Here is a 27727-nt window from a genome sequence, read left to right as displayed (position 1 = left end):
CATAGACCCGTCACACACACAGCCCCTATGTGACGCCCTCTCCAACCACTTCCACCACAAAATCCTGGACATCCACAACAGCTTCATACCACACACACCCACCACACACACACCCCTCACTCACCCAACTCAAACCCCACTCATGACCCCCACCCCACGACACTCACCACCTGGGCCCCCACCACACACGAAGAAACCTAAAAAACCATGAACTCCATCCACTCCGGATCCCCCTCCGACCCCTGTCCACATCGCATCTACAACAAAGCCAGCCCAACCATCGCCCCCATACTCCGCAACATAATCAACTCCTCCTTCGACTCCACCACCTACCCAGACCCCTGGAAGCATGCGGAAATCACCTCTCCTAAAAAAAAAAATTAAAAAACAAAGCCGACCCGGAGATCCTCTCCAACTATCGCCCCATCTCCCTCCTCCCTTTCCCTGCCAAGGTTGCCGAGAAACTAGTTAACACCCGCCTATCCCACTTCCTCGAAGAAAACAACACTCTTGACCCCTCACAATCCGGGTTCCGCAAGAACCACAGCACGGAAACCGCCCTCGATGCATGCGCTGACGACGTCAGGACCAAAGTTGACAAAGGCGAGACCGTCTCACTCATCCTCCTTGACCTCTCCGCAGCATTTGACACTGTCTGCCACCACACACTCTGCACATGCCTCTACCACACACTCCGCACATGTCTCCACAACATAGGAATTCACCACAAAGCCTTAGACTGGCTCACTTCCTTCCTCACCGACCGGACCCAGAGAGTCCGCCTTCCACCTTTCCACTCCACCGCTACCAAGATCATCTACGGAGTCCCCCAAAGGCCCTCCCTCAGCCCCACACTCTACAACATTTACATGATCCCCCTAGCCAACATCCTCCGATCACACAGAATCACTATCCTCTCCTACGCAGATGACACCCAACTCATCCTCTCCCTCATCCGCAACCCCACCACCACCAAAACCAACCTACACGCCGCTCTCCTCGACACCGCCAACTGGATGACAACTAACCACCTCAAGTTTAACTCCAACAAAATCGAGATCATCATCTTCGGCCCCAACAAAACCATATGGGACAACTCCTGGTGGCCCACCGCCCTAGGCCCTGCTCCTGCAAACCACGCACGCAACCTCGGCATCATCCTGGACCCCTCCTGCTCCATGACACAGCAAATCAATGCTCTAACCTCCTCCTGCTTCCACACACTCCGCACTCTAAAAAAAAGACTAAAAAAAAATAAAAAAATAAAAAAAAACTCCTTCAAATGGATTCCCCCAGAGACCAGTAAGACAGTCACCCATGCACCCATGCACTCATCAGCAGCAGACTAGACTACTGTAACGCCCTCTACGCTGGCACCACACTCAAACACAAAGAATCCAGAACACAGCCGCATGCCTTGTCCTTGACTCCCCCGCCACGAACGAATCTCACCACACCTCAAATCCCTTCACTGTTTCCCCATAGACAAGAGAATCACATTCAAGATCCTCATCCACGCACACAAATCCCTCCACAACATCGGCCCGACCTACCTCAACGAAAGATCAGCCGACCTCGCCCTAGCCACAGTCCCCCGCATCCAACGCACCACCACAGGAGGCAGGTCCTTCTCCTACCTCGCCCCCAAAACCTGGAACTCCCTCCCCACCAACCTTCGCAAAACCAAAGACCTCCTGCTCTTCAGAAAGAACCTCAAGACATGGTTGTTCGAACAGTGACCATCCTTGCCCCCCTTTACCCTCCCCCCACCCCCAATCGCCTTGAGACCCTCACGGGTGAGTAGGGCGCTCTATAAATTTTTTTGATTGACTGATTATGGAGAGACCTGCTGTAAGTGCATTTGAGACAAGATAGAACTGTGCTTATGGCCACCATCATTTATTTGTTTATCCTTCAGACTCACTCTGTTGTTTTTCGTGATCCAATCACCAGCTGGCTAGCCAGATTTGGACCAGTGGCCCCTATAGTTGGTTGAGGTCTGTTGGAAGCCCTTTGTACCTTGGGCTTGTACACCCTTTATTTACCCCTCACCTTAACTCAGAAAGTTAGCGTGCCTAGCTGTTTACCATAAACCTACATGCAAACTCTGAAACCTGGTCTTCTTCGTTTGCAGCTCACAGGTACTTGGAAAGTAGTTAACTGTTGCTTTGCTTCCTTCTGATGCTTACAAACCTCTATGGTACGGAAAATAAAACCTTAATTCCTCTAAAGTAACTTTATTGGAGGGAAAATTATGTTCCTTCTTGTGTTATTTAGCCATTGATTGTGATCATTAGCAAAACTTGTCACCCTAATACCGGTTGCGTCCTGGATTGAATTAGTTCGGTACCTTGTGTATTTCAATCTTTGTAAATGTTGAACAGGGTGAAAATAATATAGTCCTCGTTCCCTTTTTTTTTTTTTTATGTTTCAAGATGGTTTTATTTATATTTTTGTACAGAGGACATAGAAACAAGACATGGTCAAGAGATTTTTCCACAGTATAACAAACAGCACATTTATTTATCCAATGGCCCTGGTGGTGTATTATCGCCTCCACAGGGACCAGCACTAAGGGCCTTGGCGGATGGAATCCTTCGTCATAAATGTGACGGATATCACGTCCGCCATATTACAAGTTCCATTATATCCTATGGAACCTGTAAAATGGCAGCGAGATATCCGTCACGTTTGTGACGGAGTATCCCATCTTCCACACCGTAATCAGGCCCTAAGTGGAATATAAGATACAATTGTTTCACATAATTAAGTTCAATTTGATCTAAATACTGCTTTAAACCCCCATGCCATTTAATTTTCATGTATGTGTCTGCTATCTAGCTGATTTCGGCTGACATCAGCTGCCTATCCGACATCCAGGCCTTATACTTTCCTTTAATAATAGCATGGTTTGTTTTCTGTATTAGGTTTTATCAAACCTGTATACAAATGGAAGCATTATGATCTGTAATTACAGTATATCTTGACCAGCCCATTGGTACTGCCCTAGCTCTTTTGTCACCAAGCTACTACTTTAGTGCAGCTCAGATTTCAGCTGGACCTCTGAGGGACATCCTTAATCCATAAATTAAACTGTTGGAGTGTTCTAGAGTTACCTTTCGACAGACTTGATAATGCTTCCTACAATTAATTTGCCATCACTTTTTAAGTTTACTATCATTTTTATTCCCCATACCTTTGCTCTATCCAGTGCTGCAGAAACCATCCGAGCATTATAGATCTTCATGGATAACTAAGTGTCTTGCACTATAGGACTGACTAGATCTTATGATTTCCTTTTTTATTTGTTATTTGAGCATAATCAAACAGAATTACAATTGCAATCCTTATACCCCAATTCATTCTGAGCTTCTTCTGTTCCACCAGTTAATACTTTATAGAGTATGCATACTTCTTAAATACATAAATAGAATAACTTTGTTCCGCAGCAAAAAGTGTGTAAAAAAATAAATAAAACAAATAAAGATAAAAATACAGAAAGAATGGCCAATAAGCAAATAGATGTACAAATTATACCTTATGGACGGTGTTTCATTAAGCAGCCTTGTCCATATGTTAATCTGGCCATAGCCCGGCCTTCATTACAACTCTAAAGCCAGATCCCCAGACCCGTAAGTTTCTCCCAGCCAGTCACTCAAGGAAGACCAGATCGCAGCCCTTGCCCCCTAGCAGCCTTCCCCTTACAGCTATATAGTGCTTTCTCAATGTTGTACGTACTGACCAACTTCAAAAACCACTGCTGCACAGTTGGTGGCTCAGGATCCTTACAAGCTGAGGCTATTAATAAGCGTACCACAGCCACAGAAGCAAACAAAGTATAATTGCCCAGTATCCCCCTGTAGGACGGCTTCACTTCTGCAAGCATCAGTGGTAGGCTTAAACAGATCCTCTTCTTAAAAAGCCTAGCAAGTCGGTGAAGGAGCATGTTTGACCGCAAGAATATAAGTTAGCCATCCGCTCCATCCCTAACTCTTACCACTTGCTACAGGTGCTATCATGAAAAACTGCTGGGAATAGCGGGGAATGCCACAGTTGAGTTTAATGGTTATATTTAGGAATTTTTAGCAGTTTCCTGACCTTAAACCAAATCTTGTTCCCTACCCCAATCACCTTGAATTTGACTTTTTTTTTTAAAAAACAATTAAATAATAGCTAGACTCAATCTGTCTCACAAAACACCCGGATGCTACACCGCCAGGCACTAGTTCATAAATACTTGGGGGAATTCTCTAATAGACCATGTGTCCTGTAATGTCTATTAGGTGTGAATACTATTCCTCTATGTTGCAATAGTGCCACCCAATAATACAGCCTAAAACACGGAACTGCCTACCTCCACTGTTCCTTGGGAGAATAATGTACTTCAAAGCCTGTCTAGCCCATGTGTACTGCCAGATAATCCACTTTTCTTCGAGCACCAGTGGGATACTTCTAAACATATACAATACTTTTGGCAAAACTGTCATTTTCAGAACGTTACATCGGCCTATTAAGGTGAGATGCAAGCCATTGATTCTTCTTAGATCCTGACTGACTTTCCCTAGCATGAGTTCAAGATTTATTCTAAATATAGAATCCACTGATGCTGAGATCCTTACCCCCAGATAAATAGAACTGTCCACCCAGTTCTGTCCTCCAACACCATGTTGGTGCAAATCAGTTGTGCTTTCCCCTTGTTCAGAAGATTCCCTGAAAAAGTGCCAAACTCCTCTGCCGATTTTTACAGTTCCTGAAGTGCTGTTTGAGGGTCAGGTGTCAGTAGCACAATATCGTTGACATATGTTAGTACCTTTGTTTCATGGCCATTGAACCTGACAGGTTGGATCATCTGATTAATAATTAGCCTTCTAAGTAGTGGATGTCCGGAATCCCCAAGGTGCCTCATGTGTTATCTGTCAGCATCCCCAGGGATTAGGGTTAAATCATATCTCTGTTCTTGGTTAAACCTTCATGTTTTTAAGTAAACATAATAATAACAATGCTTGTTTTACCAATGCTTGTTTGCTAATGTGAGCAGGTGTAGACATGTGCTTCCGATTGGGTGTGGTGACTCATCCACATGTGGAAACTCAACTGCTTTCCTGATTGGCTATAAATAGCAGAGTGAAGAATGCCTCCCTGCTTGGCTTTGTTTTGCTTCCTGATCTCAGCATCTGATTTGGCAGTCCAGCCCCTGCTGTCATCCTCGTATTCAGGATTTTTGAGGCAATTATTTTCTTCATTCCTGTACCAGCTGACACCAGGCATTCCTCCAGCACTCTGGAAAAGACTGCAGCTAAGTGACTAGTATTCTCCAGGGAGTTTGTTCTTTGAGCGCAGTGCTTTCCTAGAACAGCTGGTGTATTTCAGACCTCGTATTTTGGCAGAGTGATTATCTTGAAGAAACAAAAGCATTTCTGAACATTCTACATTATTATTGTAATTACTTGCCTTAATGTGCTTCAGGAAATCTGCTTGAGCTCAAGTACTACAAAAAGTGACAGTGCAATTTTAAAAGAGCATTTACTTGACTTTTCTTTTGCTAATAGCATAACTCTTGGATTTAAATTGTCATTCATGTCTGTGTTTCAGATTTGAGGAATTTTCTTTTGAAGGGTTTTTCACACACACAGTGAAACCAAACCAACCTGTGCTATCCTAACTGTTTAAACCCAGAGTGGACATTTGTATTTCTTGGATTGTTTTTGTTCCTTTTAGTTTAACCCTAGGCATGCAGGAAAGTTAAATGTGATATCATTAATGCCCTCGTTTCTTTCTTGTGCATAAGTGCAACCACAGTTCTAATTGTAGTGTGCAACAGTGAATCTCTGTGAAGCCAGCCCGAGTGTTGCAGTACTTATTGTTATGGTACTCACTTTGGGTTTTTGGTAATGCAGTGTTAGTAATTGTGCCAACAGTTATTATTATCCAAGAAATGTGCAGGAGCATTCCAGTGTTCTTCTACCGCTCCCGTGCCCATATCAGAAAGAGAGATTCCGTTTCAAGTTGAGTGCACTAACTCTATCACTCTGTCAACAACGACCTGCCCCCGAAGATACAGGATGCCTGGCTGGTCCAGCAAGAGGTGGCAGTACTTTCTCTTTCTCTTCCACTCCTTTTGGAACACCTGCCGGGGTTTCTGTTTCCAACAGGAAGTGCCGAGAGGTGTTCCAGGAGGTCGGGCATACCATCACCCCTGCAGACATCCTGCTTTTCAGGTGAGTGGCCCCCTTCTCGCCAGTGGATCAATGTACAAGGCAAACAGGATAGGAGAGCATGGACAGCCCTACTGTGTGCCCCTCTAAATGTGGTTTTTCACAGATTCCTTGCTCATAAGCTGGAGCCATGCACAGGGGGAGTAATATAGAGCTTTCAATGCCTTCACCATGCCAGGTCGAAATCCAGCATGCTCTGCAACCTTCCAGAGGTACCCCCAGGCAACTCAATCAAATATCTTTCAACATCAAGAAGGATCATAGCTAGTGGGGCCCTTGAAATGGCTGCACTGTCAAAAAGTGTGGTAGCACATTTCACATGATCCGCGGTGCCCTTACCTGGGATGAACTCATGCTGCCAAGGTGAGACAACTTTACCTATACCCCTTTCCAAGCATATTGCCAGAACCTTAGAGTGTCTGCTTTCATTAGGGATATTGGTCTGTACGACCCTGGGTTTTCTGGGGGCTTCCCTTTTTTCCTAAAAACTATGATGTTGGTTCCCTGCCAGGAAGCTGGTGGAACCTCCTCCCGAGCCCAACAAAGTCCCAGAAATCTTTGGCAAGAGCAGAAAAGAATGTTTTATAAAACTCAACCTGAATCTGATCCGGGTCAGCCGCCTTGCCGTAATGTAATGTCTTGACAGCTTCCTCATCCTCCTCCATTGCAATCTTAGTATCCACGACTCAGCCTCCTCCTGATCTATAACAGCGCCCTCCCCCTCTTGCAAAAAATCATACACTTGATTTTCAGAGGGCTGTAATTCACCTGCATATACCTCTGCGTAATATGCTTCGACGATCCCTCATGATACCTTCCGATGTGTTAACCGTCATGCCATCCCCATCCTCAGTTACCTCAATTGCATGTTCCACATTGCTCTGACGAGCACGGAGAGCGAGCATCCTCCCTACTGCCTCACTAAACTCCTCCCAGCTAGGATGTCTGAGTAATAGCCGCCAATCTCAGCTTTTTTTTAACTGCTTGCAGGGTTTCGCCCCCATCCTGGCCCACCTGAACCTGGGCCATAATCTTAGCTTCTGGACCTGCTGTCTGTTGCTCTTGTTGTCTCCTGGTATAAGATACATAGCTAATAGTCTCACCTCTCACGACTACCTTGAACGAATCCCACACCTTTGGAAGTGCTATCCCTGTTGATATTCATGCATTCCACTATTCAATTTCTCATATGCTACACTTATTTCAAATCCAATGTCCTATCAAATGTCCATGTCGCCCTATATTGCCTTGTGCCCATCCCCACAATCTCCACCACTAATGGGTTATGATCTGAGAGTACTTTTGGCAGTGTACTAATATCTGCATTAGTGGCTAACTCAGCCAACACCAAGAAATAATATAGACAAGTGTATTTTGAGTGGGGATCTGACAAATATGTATAGCCGGGATCTAAAGGTTTCATTCTCTCCCACACATCAGTCAGCCATGGGAATTTTCTTCAGCTGGGTAAGGGATTGATAAACCCTAGGTTTCCTCCCTAAATGCCCCTTTGAAGGCCAACCAAGCATGCCGGTCTGCAGATTAATATTGAAATCACCATACAATATCAGGGGCATTGGCCAATGTGCTAGCTCCACAGTAAACCCCTCCCATACTTTACTCTTATCAAAATTGGGGCTATAAATCGAACGTAAGATAAATCTCACCGCCCCTACCCGACACTCAAGAATTACCCATTACCCATCACCCATACATGTCCACCAGCTTCCAGTTAGATGTAAGCTGGGACTTCCTCAGTAATAGCGCGTCCCCTCTGACAGTGATACTTTGTGAAGTGCTAGCAGCCATGAAATATATTCCTTACTTGCACCAAATCAATTTTTGCCCAAGGGATGTGAGTCTCTTGCTCCCAAATTATATCTATCCTCCAAGCTCTGAACAAATCGGCCACCCTAGCCCTCTTAAGCCTATGGTTGAGCCCGCATATTTCAACCATGCAAATTTGTAGCTTTTCCTTGTCCATTAAAGAAGGATCATGTACTGCTAGACTTGGCAGACCAGCCTAACAAACCGACACACCACCATTACATCACCCAATTTCTCTGCCTGATTATGCTCCATTTCCCCCATCCTCTTGCTCCCCTCATCCAACCCTGTTCCACAACCCCAAGCCAATCCCTCCCCACTCTCATGCACCCATTCCCATCCCTGAAGTTCTGATAAGGCCTTCTGAAAGAGGCCAATCGGAAAAACCTCTAGCATCCTCTCCCCCCTCCCTCCCCTCTGTTACCCCAAGAACTCATAAATTATTTCTCCTTTGGCGATTTTCTTGATCTTCCAGCTTCAGTGGATATCCATCAGCCGGGACTCATGCTCCTCTACCAAGCCTTTGGCTGTACCAACGTCAGACTCCAGTGATGTGGTACTCAATTCCAGACTGCTTAATCTGTCTGCAATTGTGGAACACACTTTAGACATTTTACGGATTGTAATCTTTAATCTGTGGGTTGCTAACCTAGCTTTCCGACTCTCGATACGCAGTTTCTCCTTCTGTGATATGAGTGCTATAAATCAGCTCTAGAGTGGGGGTGCCTGCACCCAGGGAGCCCAGAGTATCTCCTGAGTCCTCACAAGGGAGTGCTGGTGTACCATGAGCATAATGCCATTTCAAGGCCTGCGCTTCTCTATCCTTTTTTTTTTGCTTCTCTTGGAAACATTATGGGGTTCCATCTGATCTCTAACAGTGTCATCACTGAGCTTGCTAATTTCACTAATCCCACTGCTGACACCTACCCCTGGATCCACTGCCCCCAAGCCTACCTCACTCTCTAATTCCACCTCCTCTGATTCATCCGAGCTATCCGAGAGTGAGGAAAAATGCTTACTGGCCTCCATTTCCAGCTCCTGAACGTTTGCGACAAGCTTGTTAATTCCGCTCTGTACCGCGTCCCCTCAGCCTCGGGTGCCTACTGCTGATCTACACGTTCCTCATACATCACAGCCAGGTTAGTTGTTGCTAAGTCAGCCAGACTGTGCCCCTCACCTCCGATTTGTGAACCATGTCTGCCCAACATCTCTCCAGTGTTGAAACTACCAGCTTGCCAGCACCCTGCGCAGTTCCATGTTCCAGTGGTGAACCCCCAGCCTTGAAGGGATTACTTGCATCCTCCTCTACAATCCCATCACTTACATCAGCAATAGAGTTCATTGCCTTCAGTCCAGAGTCAGGGTGCTCGGTTACACAGGTGCTTGTGGGGGGCTCATTAATGCTTTCTTCATTGTCCTGAACTTCCTGTTTCACCTTGGTCATCCCACTCAGGTGAGGTCCGTCACGGAGCCGTGTTTGACCAGAGCTTTTTAACATGCCTCCTGCCATCTCTACTCCTTGGCTTCCACATCCAGGTCTCTGCTGTAATAGCTCCATAAATGATACTGGGCTGAAGGTTCTGCAGGTTCCTCCTTCTCAGCTTGCACCCTCTTCCGCTGGACCTCAGTTTTCAAACCTGCAGGCCCCCTCTTCCCGGCTTGTGTGTTGGAGCCGGTGTGCCTTGCCGTGCTTGATGCATTTACCAGTGGTTCCAGCAGGCAAGCACTCCCAGTTGCTGTCGGGAGAACTGCTGTGCCCGACATCAGCTTCTGCTTGGCACTGCTCATGCTGCTTCCTCCTCTCGTAGCGGCAGATTTGGGCCCCATCCACACTGCTGCCAGGAGCTGATCCGCGAGTCGGGATGCAAGTAACTGTTAAGCGGCAGCGTAAAGCTGCTCCCATGCCCGCAATAGGCTTTTCAGTTCACAAAGCGTCTTGGGTGCCAAGTATCTTCCTGTCTTACAGCTCCGGGAAGTGAGTATACTATGTAGTCCGCTACATGCAGACTAGTCGAGGGGAGATCCGTTCTGCCATCTCAGCCGGTTGCCATCTTGCCTTCACCTATTTTTTTTTTTTTTTTTCCCCTTGTTCTATTTCTATATTGTATCACTGATATTGCTTATTGGCTTGTTTTAAAATTTTGGGTTATTTTCACTTTTGGAGTCACGTAGTACATATATATGACATTTTCAAAACTGCCGTCCTCTCATACTGTCACAGCACATTCATATATTTATTGCAGATGTGATGGTTGTGTTGTACTTTACGTAGGCTAGACCACCTCCCTTGAGGTAGGCCTTGAATTCTCACTCACATCCACCCTGAGAGTCAGGGGTGCTTAATGAGGCCAACTTTCGGCTGCACATCTAGTGATAATTCCCTGATTGGTAGGGATTCCCTGCATTTTTGCTTTTAGAGTTTAGTGTAGACCCTGCATCTTAAGGTTCCAAGGACTGGTCATCTGAAAATCAGTTGTTTCATATTTTATGCATAGTCCAATTTCTTTAATTTTTGTGAGGTGCTATTTCAAAATGACCAGAGATTTTACTCAGAGAAGAGTTATTTTTTAAGACAAGGTGTTAGTTGCTAACGGAAAATGTCATTACGCAAGTTATGTCGAGGCAGATTAACTTTTCATTTACGTTTTGCTACCATGTAGCAATTCATCCACTGTCTGGTAATTCCAGACCTCATTTTGCCAGAGGAAACCTGAAGGGATAGCTTGCTAAAATCTTCTCCAGTGAAGTTTGCGAAATAAGTACACCAAGAGTTGACCATGCATCTTGTAAGCATTGCTGTCTTGAGTCCAGTACTAGAGATTATATCCCACCAGTTAGATTTGTGATCCAAAAACGAAGTGAAGGCTTTATTTTCGGCAATTCTTATCCTTCTGTTTCACTGATCACTTTTTTTCTTTAACGTGTTTGATTTAAAGTCTTCTTCGGTACAAGAAAATAACTTGCCTATATTGTTATATCTTTGGGCTATGTTTCTCCCTTAGTCCAACCTCAACCTACAATGAGATCAGTCTTTCACTTTAGTTAGTAGCCTCCCATTTCATTTTCCCAAAATGGTTAAAACATGGCACAGTAGAGTGGTCTGAAGGTATGGCCATCATCTCAAGACTGTCAATTACATCAGTTACCTTAAACAGTTCCCAAATGTCTTCCATTCTTCATCTCCCCCCTCCCCCTCCTATGGCCACTTTTGTAGCTCCCCCTGTTGCCCCCAAATGGTAAAGAATAGTCAGAGGACCTGTGGCTGCTTGATATGTAACCTGACAAATGAAAACTCTGGGAACTTGAGATGTTATTTACTTGTACAGAGAGTCCCACTTTCTCCTGACCTACAAAATGGCTATGCTTGAAAACCATAGTACTAAAATAATTTTTGCCCATCATTAAAATGGGCTAAAAGGTCTCTGGGTGCATATGTAAGTCAACTGTGCTGATAATCTCTCAGGAGATTGGGGGTGAGAGGAGATGGGGAGCCCTCCCTCTGAAGGCAGGTTGCCATGTATGGTCTGCTCATCAGTCCTGCAGGAAGGCACAGACCATTGGATGTAGACAGTTGAGGTTGAGATCAGTGCTTGTGCCAAGAACTGCCTTTGTGGCATGTGCCTCTTCTCTCAATACTAGAATTTGTTACAGTAATGAGGTTGTGACTCTGGAGAAGTGGTACTTGCAGGGACAGACGTTTCCCATCACGGTTACCTCCCAGATGTTAAGTACTCTTCAAACTGACCCAGGCCAATTTGTACCTATCTGGATTTAATTCCCTTATGTGCTTCTTCACCTTGTTGAATAGCGAGATTCAGTACAGGCCTTCTACTCTTTGGACCCCAGATGACTTTCATTTCCCTTTTTGTAAGATCAGTGGCTTCAGATCTAAGTGTCTGGAACATTCATCTTTCTTTGTATGTGTTACCCAAGAATTTGGGTGGCCCTTACAGTGCTGGTCCAAACAACCTTTTTACAGTTAACATTAGAGCCTCTATTTCACCATGGAAAGGCCAGTATAAGTAGATTCTCTGTCAGTGACATGTTCTGCACCAGACATCTGTGTCCAGACTTTTTCCCCTCCATAATTGTGAGTCTGGGTTTTTCTTGTTTCGAGAAGAGGAAAGAAACCCAGAAAATAAACTTCCCAGCTGTGGCCATTACTACCCATGTCAAACTTGCCCATGACCACTACATATTTCTAATAATTAGGATTTATGATGGCTCAGTGCCCATGCTGGAAGCCTTCTCGGCTTCTTTGTAGTGTAGGTTTGTTACCAGAATTGGCTGGAAAGGCTCCACTCCTCAGGAGCTGCTTCCCTCATCACTGTTCACTCAGGTGAGTTTTTAGGCAGCTTCTCTTTTGGAGCACTTGTGGAGATCATTCTTTGAGTGAATCTAACTGTACAAAATGTGGGCACCTTCTCTTCACCTTCACACCTGTACTTTTTAGTTATCTTGGAGGAGCTCCTTGATTGACTGGCTCTAGTGTCTCTCACCTTCTATGTTTCTTAGTAGATACAGTTTGTTTCTCTTCCAGAGGATGACTTGAGGCAACAGTAATTAATAGAGTGGGCTCCTACGTTCATAGATTCTTTGTAGAATTCCTTCTGCCCATCTTATGTTTCCAGTCCACAATGTTCATCTAGCTTTATGGACTTGGCCAGCAGTCTTCTCAGAATGCTTTTACTGTTAACGTATGCCTCTGCTATCTTGGAGAACCTGAGCGTTAGTGTTGGCCAGAATTCTCCTATGCAAACCCATAATGGCCCCTCCATAAACACGTATTGCTGATGGGGGTTTTTTCTTTTAGTTTTATTGCTCAATTGTAACAGCAAACATAACAGAGCAGAAGAAACATCATTGCGTTAAACATTCCTCAGGATAAAGTATTGCACAGTAGCATAGAATATAATCCAAGTAGAACATAAACAGTAAAACAGGCTGGCTAGATATATCGCCAATTGTTACCTGATGGGGCTATATCTAGACGAACCACCCACCCTCATAACACAGTGCCAGACACATCAGTGGTCGCCCCAGCATCTAGGTCCACCACAGGGCAAGTCGACTCTCAAAGGATCCGGCCTCCATCCGCGTCAGATGGGCAGCTGGTAAGAGGCAGTAAGACCCCCCCCCCTGCTGTTGTTCAAGGTGCCCATCAGCACCCTGCCTACGTAGGTAATCACGCAGGGGATGCATTGCTGACTGCGCTTCCATTCTAATGGAAAAAAGTGGTTCATGCCCTCTTGAAGAAATGCATGATCCTGATTTTGTTGCTATTTTCTTTTGTGGATTAGTTTTGATGCTGACACAATGGGAGTTTCCTAAGGTGATTATACTGTCAGTGTTGCTTGGCTGGTGTCTTCTGTGTTCCTAGAGGAGACCTTGATAAGCTACTGGATCTTGTATTTGATATTGTCTGCCTTTCAGCAATTCCATGGTTAGGGTGTCTGGCAGTAAATGCCTTCAATTCATATGCAGAGTGGCAATACAGGAGGTTGCAGCTGATATATGATTATTCTACAGCTCCTTCCTCTGTCAGGGAATAAAAGCCTAAGGTATTTTCTTGTAAAATGGTCTACATCCCTTTCTTTCCCTCCTATGTTGCTACCTGTTTGAGGTGTGGGGGTCTTGAAGATTTTCCATCAATGGAGTTGTTTGCTCCCACTTTTCTGACAATGCACACTCCTTATTGTGTCTCTGTTGAGTGTCCTGGAGTTTATTCCTCCCACTCTGAATCATTCTCACTTGCTTAATGGCATTACCAATGTCTTCTGAGACACAGCCATCTGCGGGAGTCCTCTTCTTTGCTTTGGGCTTCTTGTTTTTGTTTTTATCTATTGTTTGTCCCTCAAAGAAAAAGGACCCTTTCGGAGTCGGTTCCATGCTCTTTATTCATGGCTCTTTCCTTCATCCTTTGTTTGAGGTTTTGAGCAACTTTTTGTGTCCTCTAATTATGATATGGCTGAATGTATATTTTGCTTAATAGACCCCCCCCTTTTGATGTTCCATAGATGTACAGTGGTTCCGATAGTGCATCTCAGGCTAATGAAGATGCTTTCTAGCCCTCACTTGCACCCATAGATTGACTAAATAAATGTAAGTACAGGATACTGTAGTGGACTTAGTAATAGTAGTGCCAGTTTCTCCGGGTGATCCATCTACCTATCCGTCACTTGCGTAAGTGAAAAAAACTCTTTGTTTCTTGGAGGAATTTGGGAATGGGGATCTGGAATGCAGCTTTCTATGTAAAGATGGGTCTGAGGTGTGAATGAGCCTCAGATGCACCCACAGTGCTCTACCTGATGTGGGCTAGAGAACTATGAGCTCTTTACCATAGCTTGCCAGATTGGGCAGCCTAAGAGTCTAGAGGATGCAATACCTAGGACATTCAGGGCAAGAGTGAATAATTTGTGCTTTACTTTTTTTTCAAATACTTTTTTTTTTTTTTTTTCAGGAGATGTACACGAAGAGTTCGAGACCTGTGGTGGCAAGGCTTACCCCCTAGCGTTCGTGGAAGGGTATGGAGTCTAGCAATAGGAAATGAGCTGAATATTACTTCTGGTAAATTTAAACTTTCAAGTCCTCTAACAAACCTGTAACTTTGCACATAGATCTTTTAAAAGAGCATTCCACTTGTCAATTGACATCTTCCCTTATTTTATAACTTACTATTCATATTCACCCTCCTAGATCCTTTTCCACATTGTTTTAGTGATAACCTTATTAACTTACATTTCTTCCCTTTGTCTCCTTATCAGTATTGACTTCAACTTATGTACAAATGGTATGAGTGTTGCTTTTTACAGACAGATACCTCTTTTGTGACACATTCCATAAACATTATGTTTTTTAAATAACACAACTTTTAGACTTCAGCATGCAAGCAGTTATTTGCCCGCAAATTTGATCATGGATTGTACAGTATTTAAGAATCACTGTGCACAAGAAGTAATGGAACTGAGTCAGGTCATTGAAAGAAAACCACCACGTCAGCTTAAATTGAAAGAAAAATATCAATTTCTTTCAGTGACGGCAACAACTAGCATTATTTAACCATCAAATGTAATGCTATTTTTTTTAATTGACTGTTTTTGAAATGTCCTGCAAAAGAGGAGAGCAACCAACTTTGATAATTTTTTGGGGTGGCAAAAATAGTAGGGATAAGTAGAATGAAGAGTGTTTAATACTTTGGGCTGATTAGCCTACTAACTATACAGTGGGGCAGCGATAACTAATTAATCTGGACATAAAATAATTATTAGAATGCCCCTTCGTGTAATGGTGATTGCCTTGAATGGTTATTTGTTTAAACAGCACCAAAGGAGTATGGAATAAAGCACGGATGAAAATAGTGACAAATGTCAAAACAATATGCCCATCCAGTTGGCCTCAATGATTTAGTCAGTGTGAGGGAGACAGTGCATCAAATCCACAGACGGTCAGGAGACCTTTTCTTGGATACCCACAATAAATGCATGTTCCTGTACACAGTGGACTGTCGACTAAATCACCCCAGGAGCTCCTAAACTGGACAATCAAGGGCACTGAGCCATAGGACATGAAAGGTCTTGTCCGGCATCACAAAATGTGATGCAATGGGGAGCTGCAGTTACAATTAAGGCCTCCTTGATCTTAGAGTGTAAATGTGCCACTGATCTTGATTTCTTCCCACATAAACCTCCCACTAATGTCAAAACAAAAACCTCAACATTCAATGTACTGTTTTGAAACCTTTTGACAATTCACAGAAACCTTGAAAAGGTTTTTCATTTTTAAGCAATTGCTTCAGTATCCAGATTCTTTGAAACACATGGCATATTCCAGCATAGATTTATTTTAATACTTCTACAAACACTACTCCGTATTTAACGAGAAAGTCTAGCATGAGCCTTCTTTAATTCATACACAAAAGAGAGCACAAAGGGGAAGATGGTTTATAGGAATAGGCACTCACAGTGAATCACCAAGTTAATATATATTCAATCAATCATAGGCACGGTGCTCCTGGCAGGAGGATCCTCCCCACTCCTCCTATGTTTCTCTAGAAAAAACACAGCATAATCAACAAATGTCAAGGCACTTGTGAATTAAGTAAAAGATCAGTAGTCCATGTACGTGTGCTGTAAAGTCCTCTTCCAAACAATAAGGTACTAAGTAGACCTTGGAAGGTTAGCATGGATCCAATTTATTCTTGACCCGTGATATTCATATACTAGTAAAACAAATAACAGCCAACACGTGTTTCGTCTTGAGAGAAAATAATCTCAATGACTTCCTCAGGGCTCAATACGATGTTTAGGAAAGAAAATAAGCGATTCGAAATGAGCTATAGTAGCTCTCCTGAGATCCCAAATATTAATTATCAAATATACAGCAATGTATTAATCAGTCTGCAAAAGCACGTAAGGGGTGTGTGCATAAACACCTCCTTAACTTAAGGATTCCAGGAGGACACGAAATAACGTGTCCAGAGAGTAAAGTAGCACTCCCCGGTCGGCATATCAGCGTTAATTCATACTTGGAAATTCCTTGACATGTGAACAGTATTTGTTGACACATGATGTGAAAGACCAATAGACGTTGTTAGTAGTAATAAATGAAACTTTTCTGTTGAATGTGTCTAACCTCAGCTTGCAAATATTTTCTAGCTGTCAAATGGAATACGGAAACTTTAAAAGTGCTGGTAGGTGGTGTTGTGTGGCCCAGCATCGATGTCGTTCCACTCTGGAAGTGGCGATTGGAGCCACATGTAGGTATATAGGCATGACCCTTGCGCACTTGCATCAGTTTCTTTCTGCAATTTCAGATGCAGACCTGGAGGTTCTCCTTGGTCTTCTGACTATTACTTCCTTTCAAATTATCCAGTGTGAAAGGGAAAATGTAACTCTCATAAGACAACAGGGTTTAACAAGCAGGGACTGTTGTAAACAGGTGTTAATGATAAACCCTCGCAGAGTCTGTTTATAGTACCTGGTTTCTGAGCACTTCTTCAGGGCTTGCGATGACTATGCCTAGATGAACTTGAAGGCCATACAGGAGTGTCAGGCCAGACTTTACATTGCTAAACAGAAGAACAGTGCACGCTGCTACTGGTTAAGGTTATGAAGGGGTGGTAGATTATGTGATGAATCAGGTAACATTGGCTATGGCCAATCCGTATTCAATAATCTTTTATTCGCGGGGTATGGCTGTGCCCAGAATAAAATAAAACGGTGAACCAAATGGTTATAGTGAAGGACATGTGGTTCCAGCTCTTAGTCAACTTGTTTCATGCCCTAGCAGCCTAGCAAGGGTCAGTGCTAAAACAACAAGGTGATGAATGGAATGCTTGAAAAAAATTAATTGAAGTGTTAGTCATCTGTAGACCTTTTAGCCTTAGGATTCCAAACTCTGCCAGGGCACAGCACAATCTGGTTAAACCTGATTGACTCATCATTCAAAGCCTGGTCACTTTCAGGGCCTCCTGAGGAATGGCAGAGGACCTCCCAAGCCTCTCCTCGATCAGGAAGCGTTGTTGCACCCTCCTCATGTTTTATGGATCAAATCTGTTTATTATTTTCAAATTATTAAACATGTCAAATATAGCTCTTCAAAATAAGACAGTCACAATGCAGCAGTATCAGTCTGGAAGTGTGGGGGTGGTACATAATGCGCCACTCCAAATCAGCCGCGTCCCATTAGATCACCTCCTCTCCTCCACAACGTGCACCCACCCCATACGGGGTCGCCCACTATCATGTGCTGCACTGTGAGGCGAACTTCATGTTTGGAAATATACAACACAGAAATATTTAGTAAAACACCAACATTGTTTCCCTGAACTTGCCCGTTATACAACAATCACTCAAGTCCCCCGCCCACTCCCTGCATGGTCCCGGTACTTCCATGAGTCTCTCCCGCAAGCACACTCCCCAGAAGCTCAGGTCAGACCCAGCACTCTCAGGTAAGCCGGACATGTCAGTTCAGTGAACTCAGTGGATAAGATCTGTAAGAATGGTTGCCATAGGTCCCTGAACTCGCCACCACGCTGTTGTGAGGTTAGGGTCAGCTTATCCATAGCAAGAATGAACCAGAGCTTATGAATACATGATGTAAGTGTCGGAATCCTGTCGGTACCCCACATCGCTAATATCCGCTGCAGCGCCGCATTGAGGGCCAGGGCCATCTGCAGCTCTTTCGATGATCTCAGGGGGAAGGTGGTGGATTGGGCAGGCCCAGCAAGATATACGTTGGGAATCTGGGGATCTGAGTACCAAACGCTACATCAATAGTGTCACTAACACTCTCCCAGTATCTGACGTTTGGGGCAATGCCAGAGTAAGTGCACTAGCGAACCCACACCCCCCTCCAACAGAGGCTAGACTTAGTGGGATCCCAAGCGAGAATCCTTGCTGGGGTGAAGTACCAATAGGAGGCCACCTTATACGCTGTCTCTGTGCCTGCAGCATTGTAAGCCGTGTGGTGTGTCCCATAAAAGATGTTATCCCAATCTTCGTCTGTCAGTTCCCTTTCCAATTCCCTCTCCCATCGCATCTGACCTTTAGATTTAGACGGGCGATCCTCCCCCTGTAATAATCCATAAAGCTCCAAGATCACCTTCTTGTCATCCTTCTTCAGTAGGAGCCATTTTTCAAACGGCGTTAGCGGCCTATCAATTAGTACTCTATTAGCTGGCAACAGGGCCCAATGCCGTATTTGATAGTAGATCATCCTATCTGCCTCTGTTAAGCCATATGTCTCCCTCATCTGGTCAAAGGAGATCACTCCCTGCTCATCAAAGAGACACCCCATCCTTTTACATCCCCCCTCATACCATCGGCGCAACGCTTCCACCTGCAGGCCCGGTCCAAAGTCAGGGTTCGCACCTAGAGGGGTCATTGGGGATGGGAACGTCGTCAGCCCCAATCGACCAGCCACTGCGTCCCATACACGCAGCGTTACTTCCGTAATCGGGGATGCACAAAGACCGCTAGCCCTGTGCCGGCGTCGGAGCCAGGGCTCCTTCTATATATGGGAGCCCGCCACCACTTGGTCCATAAAGCACCAATGTTTCTCAGTGGACGGACGACTCCATTCTAGTAAGAAACACAGTTGCGCTGCCTGAAAATATTGCAGGAGGCAGGGAACCGCTAGTCCCCCTAACCCCTTAGGGCGGTATAGAACCCGACGTGGAAGACGCGTCGCTCTATCCTCCCAAATGAATCTCAGAACCGCCGTCTGAAGGGTTGCAATCAAGGGAAGCGCCTGAAACACATACAGGACACGTGGAAGGATAGTCATCTTCACCGCCGCCACCCTGCCCAGCCAAGACAGCTTAAGTCTCCCCCAGGTCTCTAGGTCCTGCTGCACCTCCCGAACCAACTTCGTGTAGTTCAGAGTCACCGTCCTAGCCACAGTAGGCACTAAGTCAATCCCCAAATAAGGAAGTCGCGAGGATGACCATATAAAATGGAATCTGGCCCTCAGATCCCTTTCATGCTCAGCCTTGATAAACCGACCCAGGGCCTGCGACTTCTGCATATTCATCCGGAATCCCGAGACTCGGCCAAATTCATCAAGTATCCCCATTAGAGCAGGCAGCGAGGTCGCAGGCTCCGCCAGGGTAAGAATTACGTCGTCCGCATACAGGGAGATGAGATGGTCATCGCCCCCGAATTTCACACCAGTGATCTGAGACTATCATGCAGGTGCTGCGCCAGGGGCTCCATATAAAGCGCAAATAAGAGAGGTGAGAGCGGACACCCCTACCGAGTCCCTCGTTGGACTGAGAATAGCAATGATAGCATCCCGTTAACCCGGACCGCAGCCCTAGGCGCCTGATAAATACAGCGGATCCATGTCATAAAGCCCGGGCCCAACCCAAAACACTCAAGCACCCTGAACAGATATGGCCAGTGGACTCTGTCGAACGCCTTTTCGGCGTTGATAGAAAGGAAAAGCGCCTCCCTGCGTGAGCAATCCGTTTTGTCCAGCAGATGAAGCAAACGCTTCATATTGTCACTACACTGCCTGTGCGGTATAAAACCCGCTTGGTCAGGGTCCACAAGGCCCGGCATGTAATAATTGAGGCGATGAGCAAGTATTCCTGTAGATAATTTGGCATCGATATTCAAGAGCGAAATCGGCCTATAGGAGGTGCAGTTCTCAGGATCTTTCCCCGGCTTAGGGATAACCACAATAGTGGCATCCAGCATACTGGCTGTAAGGACTCCCCTCACTCGGAAGGGGTTGAAAAGCTGCACTAATATCGGTACAAGTTCCACACAAAAGGTCTTGTAAAAAAGTGCTGTGAAACCATCCGGACCAGGGGACTTCCCCACCTGCAGACGCGAGATCTCTTCCGCCCTTACAGGTTGATCTAATGAAGATGCCCCCCTCTCGCCTAGGGGAGTAATTGCTATACCCTCTAGGAATGCATCAGGGGTATAGCAATCCTCTATACAATCCTCGATAGAACTCTGCAAACGCCTCTGCAATTTGGTCGCTTGTTTGCGCTTCTGCCCCGAGAGAGAGCGGACCAGCTCGTAACCGGTGTGCCAAAAGCTTCCCACACCTATTGCTCCCAATGCAATACTTGTGCTTAAGGCGTGACACCGTGTACTCTGCCCTGTCCCAATCTAGCCGTTTCAGCTGCTTCCTTACGTTTTCCAGCTCCCGCCAAACTCTAGGGGCGCCCGTATGTTTATGGGAGCGTTCCAGTACCGCCACCCTTCGTTCCAGCTCCTCCCTCTTCAATCTCCTTGCTTTGTTATCCCTAGCGGACAGCGACATCACCTCACCTCTCACCACCGCCTTCAGTGCCTCACACAGCGTCGCCAAGCAGGTGCTCCCATTGTCATTAAAACTAAGATAATCTGTTATAGCACGTCTGATCGCCTCCCCGTTGCGGGATTCTGAAGCATTGAGTCCCTGAATCGCCACCCCGCGCCCCCACCCGCTCCATATCCATGGCAATCTCTAAAGTGACAGGAGCATGGTCCGACAGGGCCCAAGGCTCAATCGCCGTCTCCTTAACTCGGGAAAGAAACTCTTGCGAAGCCAAGAAAAGGTCGAGCCGAGCATATGTCTTGGTCGCTGCTGAGTAAAAGGAATAATCCCTGAGCCTAGGGTGTGCCTTTCTCCACACGTCCTCCAAGCCACACTCAACCAGCCACTGGTGGGCAGCCACCATCAGGGACCCTGTCTGCCCATGCCGTTGACCGGAACGGTCCAGATCACCATCCATCACCAGGTTAAAATCGCCCCCCACCAAGATGGCGCCATCCGGTGAGTGCAACAGCGGGGTCAGGGCCTGCTTCAGGAAGGCTTCCTGATGGGTATTAGGAGCATATAAAGAGGCAATAGTAAAAGAAAAGGTCCCCAACCTTATCCGTATGGCCAACAACCTGCCCTGCACCTCATGTAGTTTTGCCACCATTTCCCCGGGGAATGAGCGCGCTAGCAATATCGCAACCCCTGCATGCTTCGAGGAAGCTGAGGACCAAAATTGCCTAGGGATCCACTTAGAACACGTGCAGTAGGTGTCCTTCTGCACAAGGTGTGTTTCCTGCAACAGGCAGACATGACTCCCGGACCTCTCTAGGGTCGACAGGTTGGCTAGCCTCTTAGTTGGACTGTTAATCCCCCGAACATTCAAGCTTATACACTTAATAGTCATATCTTAAGATGAGGAATGCGATCAAGAATGGAAAGGCCTCACGGGAAAACCACACCCCAGACCACACCATCAACCACTCCAAACACTGGGGGCCGGACACACCTCCACACGAGGGCCAGATTCTCAGGGAAACACAGCAACATACAATCAATACGCACAACAGGTGCTCACAACCAAACAGTCCTCGTACGTTCATCTCCACGAGGTGAAGTCTCCATGGGGCTGTAGAACCACTCAAGTTCATCAGAACAAGTCCATCGCCCCCGCCCCTCCTCAGCGGCCACCTGGCCGAAAACAGCGCGACCCTCAGCAGACCAGATCCTCGGCCTCCGCTCACCTAGGCATTAGTTCCAGCGGCCACACTGCTCAAAACAGTTTCCCGCTCCGACCTCCGCTCCGAAGCCGTAGGGCGTTGTAGTTTCCTCCTTTTCTCCATCCGCCGCCAACGTGGGTGATCGCCACCAGCCAAGTTCACCTTTTTGCCCGAATCCTGGCTGTGGTCCTCCAAGCCCAGGATCCGGTTAGCCTCCGATATGGACCTCACCTGCCGGAGCTGATCCTCCCACCGGAAGACAAGGCGCAACGGATGGCCCCAGGAGTAAGACACTTCATGCGCTCGCAGATGCTCCATAATGGGCTTCAATTCTCTCCACCTCTGCAGGGTCCGCACCGAGAGGTCCTGGAACAATTGGAGCTTATGACCTCTGAAATGTACCTGCTGAAGATTGCGGGCCCGCTGCAAGATACTCTCTTTAAGCCCATAGTTGTGGACACAGGCTAAAATGTCCGGTGGTCGGTCTTCAGCCCCACCTACAAGGCCCACTCGATGAACTCTGTCCAGGGTAATCTCCTGGGTCTCTTCCAGGCCGAGTAATGAGCGAAACAGGCCCACCACGAAGTTCCCAATGTCTTCATTCTCAGCCCCCGTCGGGGCCCCTCTGATGTGGATATTATGCCTCCTCGAACGGTTTTCTAAGTCCTCAACCGTTATCTGGAGGAGGTCCTGCTGCTCCCAGAGGCGGACGACCTCCTGTTGCAGGCCCGCCACCTCCTCACCACGAGAGATCTCGCAGTCTTCCACCTGCGCTACTCGCTCCCCCAGGGACATAACCTCACCTCGCAGCTCTCTCACCTCTTGAGAGATGTCCCTACGAAGATACTGGATATCACTCCGGAGTGAGTCAAACAAGGAGGTTAGAAAGCCCTTCATGACTGGGGAGCTCTCGTCCAGCTCCATCTCCGCCCGCATCTCTGGGGACTTTGTCGCCGGCGGTTCCTCAACCATACCGCCTGATGCCAGGTGGGCCCCAGTCAACATTTCTCTAATTGATCGCTCCCGCTTGGATTTGGACGCCGCCATGGCACGTGCGTGCAGTCTCAGTCAAGCAGGCTGCCCTCCTCTGCCCCTTCGCAGACTCCCTCTGGGACCAGACCACCAAAGGCCCCGTGCTGGTGCTGCAACTGGCCTTGCGCTCTTGTGCTTCCTCTTGCCAATCGTCACACTACCATGCCGCCAGATCTATCACTCGGGCCCAGTCTTGCCCGTCCACCCTGCTTCTTCCTGCCTCAAAGTCGGGGTGACACGATGGCCCCCAGTACTGCTGTCACCACCTCCAGGCCTCCCAAGAAACAAGGACAATCCAGCTGGGGGGGGAGGGTGCGGGTGGGGCGCTTCCACCTGGTCCCCCAGACATGCCCAGCCAGCAAAGCACCTTCGCCTCTCGGAGGCGCCCGCAAATCTCCGTTCTCGGGCCCTCACTCTGCCCTCACCGCAATCGGGGCGCAGCGCCGTCCTCCAAGGCCTCTGCCTCCGAAGCCCTCCGTCCGAGGGAGCAGCTGAATCCGGGCCCACCACGCGGCTCGGTCCGCTGCCCAAGCACTCGGCAGCCTCTGGTGCAGGCCGATGTCTGCCGCTCTTCGCGGTGCCGCGCGATCCTCGGTCCCCACTGGCCGCCCTTTGGACCGTGGCACTGCTCTCCGTCTCTGGGGGCCTCAGGGCACTCCCCCGCCAGGTCGCGTGTCAATATTCTGGGGCCAGGGCGGCAGAGCTCGGACGAACACATCCGCTCACGCTGCCATCTTGGCCACGCCCCCTCCTCATGTTTTAATCATCATCTAGGGATGACACATCCAGGAGTCTAATTTTGTAAGTGTTTTTCCAGCTCGGTCTCTGGTCATGAAATTAAGGCAAGCGCACCATTCTCAAATAGTTCGTATCTTTGTGATTGGTCTTTGTAGTGCAGTCCCACATTCTCTACCTAAGACAACCATAAGCCAAAGACTACCACTTCTTTCTCAATTTTAGTAAATGTGTCTGTCCTTTAATGAGTAGTCTACCGTTGTCTGTCTTCTGTAGTCCCCATGGTCTGCTTCATCTTTGTCAGCAAATCTAACATTTCTGTTTCTACTATTTTGAAACCAATCCCTTAAAGTCCCGCCTCTGTAGAGTATTGCTGGGTGTCTGCAGTTGTATGCTGAGAGGATATCAGACTGAAGCACTCAGGTGTGTTTAGTGTGATTATTTATTTTCCTTTGGTGACATAGTGATATGGAAAGCATAAGGGTCCTTCTTGTGTAGACCCTGTTACGTTCCCTACCAGCCGGACACTGATGGAAGCTGCACATCAAGCTCCTACACCAGCCTTTTGCTTAGGCCCAAGAACCTCCTCAGAGGACACCTTCACTGCCTTATGACACAGCAGGCCGTAAATTAATCTGAAGCCAGTCGGGCACCATAATTCCACACCCCCTCTGTTGCACCTCTGCTAGCTTTTCTAAACATTGGTTTGCACGTGTATCCAACACTCTTCTGGTTCAAAATCTTCTCTCTGCTTGTTCAGAACAGTCCAGTCATCACCTTGAGAGTCTAAGTCTCCAGCCATCCTACCACACAACACCATTCTATTTTGGATGTTCTGCGGATAAGAGTTGTCATCTGCTGGTACTTTTGGCACCAGCAGAGCTCTCTGCAGTGACTGAGAGTTTCATCAGGTTGACACCCAATCCACCTTAGTCCGTGCACTTTTATTTAACTAAGAAAAGGGACCCACCCTCCAGAATGGTAGTGTCTTCAATGCTGGGCACTGTCCCAGTTCATGTTTTTAGAGTTGGATTTTATTTACTTGCATTTTAATGAAATAGACCAAATATTTCTGTTGTGAATTTTGAGCAACACCTCTAATTTCAGCAGATACTTTCTTAAGAACGAAAATGAACTCAGAAAAGTAGAATTGTGGAAATACCCCCTCCAAAAAATCCCTCAGCTAAATTGTTGAGATTCTACAATGATGTATGTTCTGTCATGATAGGTTTAAAAAGTAAAGGTGTCAAGGACCCAACAACTCAAATTTACTGATCATATTCTTGAAGCCAGTTCTCTTAGCTGTACTGGAATCCTCGTTTATTATACTGTTTCCATCCTGCCCTTCACCCTCCCTTTCTCTTGTTTGTTTGTTTGCCATTGACCAGCCAGGAGCAATTCTCTCCAGTGTAGCCCCATGCAATCCCACTTTGTTTCTACCTGTGAAGAACTAACGTGTAGTGACTATGTTGACGACTGAGCAGATTACATAGACCAAGTCTGCTCAGGACTCGAGGTTTCCATCGGGGAGAGCTGGAGGCACAAAGGCATGCTCCAAGACGTGGGACTGAGGTGTCTTAAATCCCACTTAAAACTTACTGTGGTTGCATCTGTGTTGCATAAAATCCAGAATTCCCAAAAATGGGCAATCAGTGTATTTCTATACAGGAAACTGTAGTGCATGTTTGCTTTGTGTCCCAGTTTAAGTTGCAGTTACACTACTGCACCCTCTCTCTGACATCTATGATTTCACTTTGTTACCCATGTTACCCCAAAAAGCATTCTATTAAACCTGAAACCTATGTAAACAAATGCATGAACACTGTCCACCGGTGATAAAGTAAATGTTTCTTTGTAGTTTTCTATAACCCATGCATTAAAGACCATCACTTTTATTTTGGATAGGTTCAACACCAGTGATTTATAGGTTGAGCCTACTAGACACTGGCATACGCTATCTGCTGCCAGTTATATTGTGACTTGCCAAGTAAATAGTGTGTCTTAGAGCCCACCCATTTCTTACCATTGGCTGGCTTTTCTTGTCACTCCGGTTTGCCTGCTTGTATTCGTGTCCAGCTTGTCAATCTTGTGTTAGTCTCTCCCATGGAACATTTCCTTTTTCCTGTTGCTTTGACTGGGTGGATCACTGCTTTCTTTTGAAGCACTTCTTTCTTTGTGTATGAAGCACTACGTAAGAGTGCATTAGTTTTTGATCTGTCCCACTGTGTACTTAACTCCCACTGCACTTCCTGTTGTTCTGTTTACAGTGCTTCTTCCTCACCGTCTCTCTGTTGTGCACTGTGTGCATGTCCCCATTGCTTTCCCCACCTGTGCCTTTCCTGTCCATCCCGCCCTCCCCTGCGTTGCTTTCCTCTCCAGCCCGCCCTCCCCTGTATTGCTTTCCTGTCCCTCTTCTCCTCCCATGTGTTGCTTTCCTCTCCCTCCCTCCCTGCATTGTGTTGCTTTCCTGTTCCTACTGACCTCCCCGGGTTGCTTTCCTGTAACTCCCACCCTCCCCCATATTTCTTTGCTCTCCCTCTAGCCCACCTCCATGTAGCTTTCCCGTACTATGTTACATTCCTACCCTTGTTCGGTTTCTTAAAGCAACCCGTGCCCCCAGTTGCTTTTTCTGATCTGTCATGTGTTCGTAAAATTAACAATATACTAACGTAATGCTAACTTTTTTTAAATCTTGAATCACCTTTGGGTCTATCACACAACTTAGTCATGGCCTGAGTCTGGACACCAAACACACACTGGTTTAGAAACCATTTAAAAGTCAATGAAAAAAATCAACAGATTTTGGAGTAGGGCTTCAAATATGTGTTGGAAAGCACAGAAACAAACCGTTGAAAATCTGTTTGCATGGATGGCACGTGTATGAGGATCTCGGACGTGTGGGAGCACTGCAGTAAAGAGTTTCTGGATACAGTCTAGTTCCTGGAGAGTATTCTAAGGTGATGAATTTGCAGTAAGATATATCCATCAGAAGAAGTTGAAGACTTTACAAGGGCTGTCAGAAAACCTACTATGAGATCCATTTATGCTAGACACTGGAACAAAGCTGTGCAATTACGCAGGGTGTGAGACTTGGATAACTTTAAACTCACTTGTTTCTGACATCCTGCATTTGACATTGTCTCTTGCACAGCAGGAGCCAGCAGTCAACAGTGGCTGCAGTCAAAGGTTATCTGTCTGCCCAGTCTGCTTTTATGTGTCTTCCCATTTAGCGATTGCTGTTTAGGTTGCCTTAAGTGGCACATTTTGTGGAGCATTTGCTTTACATGTTTCTCTTGCTTTGTTCAGTGGTCTTCAGTTGGGTTTGAACCCGTGTTGACTTAATTGCTGACATTTGCTTCTGAGCTGCTGCATAAGTGTCCAGTTTGACTGTTTACTTTGAAGATTCTATTGTTGGATGTGACCCAGTCTTATTTCTCTTCCAACTTTCTTTGTTCCTACTTATCCCATCAAGGATGAGGTGTAACCGCATAGACCGGATCCCAGGTGTGCTTTTGCATACTGCTTCAGTCAAACTCCACAGGATAGAATGAATAATCAGCTTTGTGTTATCAGCAGGAGCCTTCAAAGGCAAAGCAGTGACCAAGCACACATTTTCACATTGTGTCATCCTATGTTTCAAGATCTGCTACATCTTGACCAAAAAGGCCCTTTGGGGAGCATTTGTGCTCTGTAGATAAGAGCCTTAGATGCTTCCACATCTCTCACCAAAAGAATTCTTGTGGCTGACATCTGCCAGGCAACCATGTACTAATTTCTGAATACATTTACTAATCTTTACTGCCTCACAGCCCAATCCCAAGTACTCAGTAACAGATGCTTTGCCAGTACTGTGCTGCAGAACTTTTTTGGTTAATTGGTACACGTCATTCCTACCGCTGGGAGGATATTGCTTTAGCACTCTTGAGGTCAAGATGATGTATC

The 27727-nt window shown here is 46.3% G+C and overlaps 1 protein-coding gene across 3 annotated transcripts in view; it reads left to right on the top strand.

Moving 5' to 3' along the window:
* The window catches only part of TBC1D12 (TBC1 domain family member 12), a 407968-nt gene that overhangs the window by 219782 nt on the left and 160459 nt on the right, over positions 1-27727 (top strand). For all 3 annotated transcript variants that reach the window (XM_069239854.1, XM_069239853.1, XM_069239852.1), the window contains one exon: positions 14503-14609. In XM_069239854.1, coding sequence (XP_069095955.1) covers positions 14503-14609 — 107 coding nt within the window. The remainder of the gene's footprint in view (positions 1-14502; positions 14610-27727) is intronic.

Source organism: Pleurodeles waltl, chromosome 6 (genome assembly GCF_031143425.1).
Source record: "Pleurodeles waltl isolate 20211129_DDA chromosome 6, aPleWal1.hap1.20221129, whole genome shotgun sequence".
In the NCBI taxonomy this organism is placed as follows: domain Eukaryota; kingdom Metazoa; phylum Chordata; class Amphibia; order Caudata; family Salamandridae; genus Pleurodeles; species Pleurodeles waltl.
Note: the sequence above shows the minus strand (reverse complement) of the source record. Positions and strands in the feature narration are given on the sequence as shown.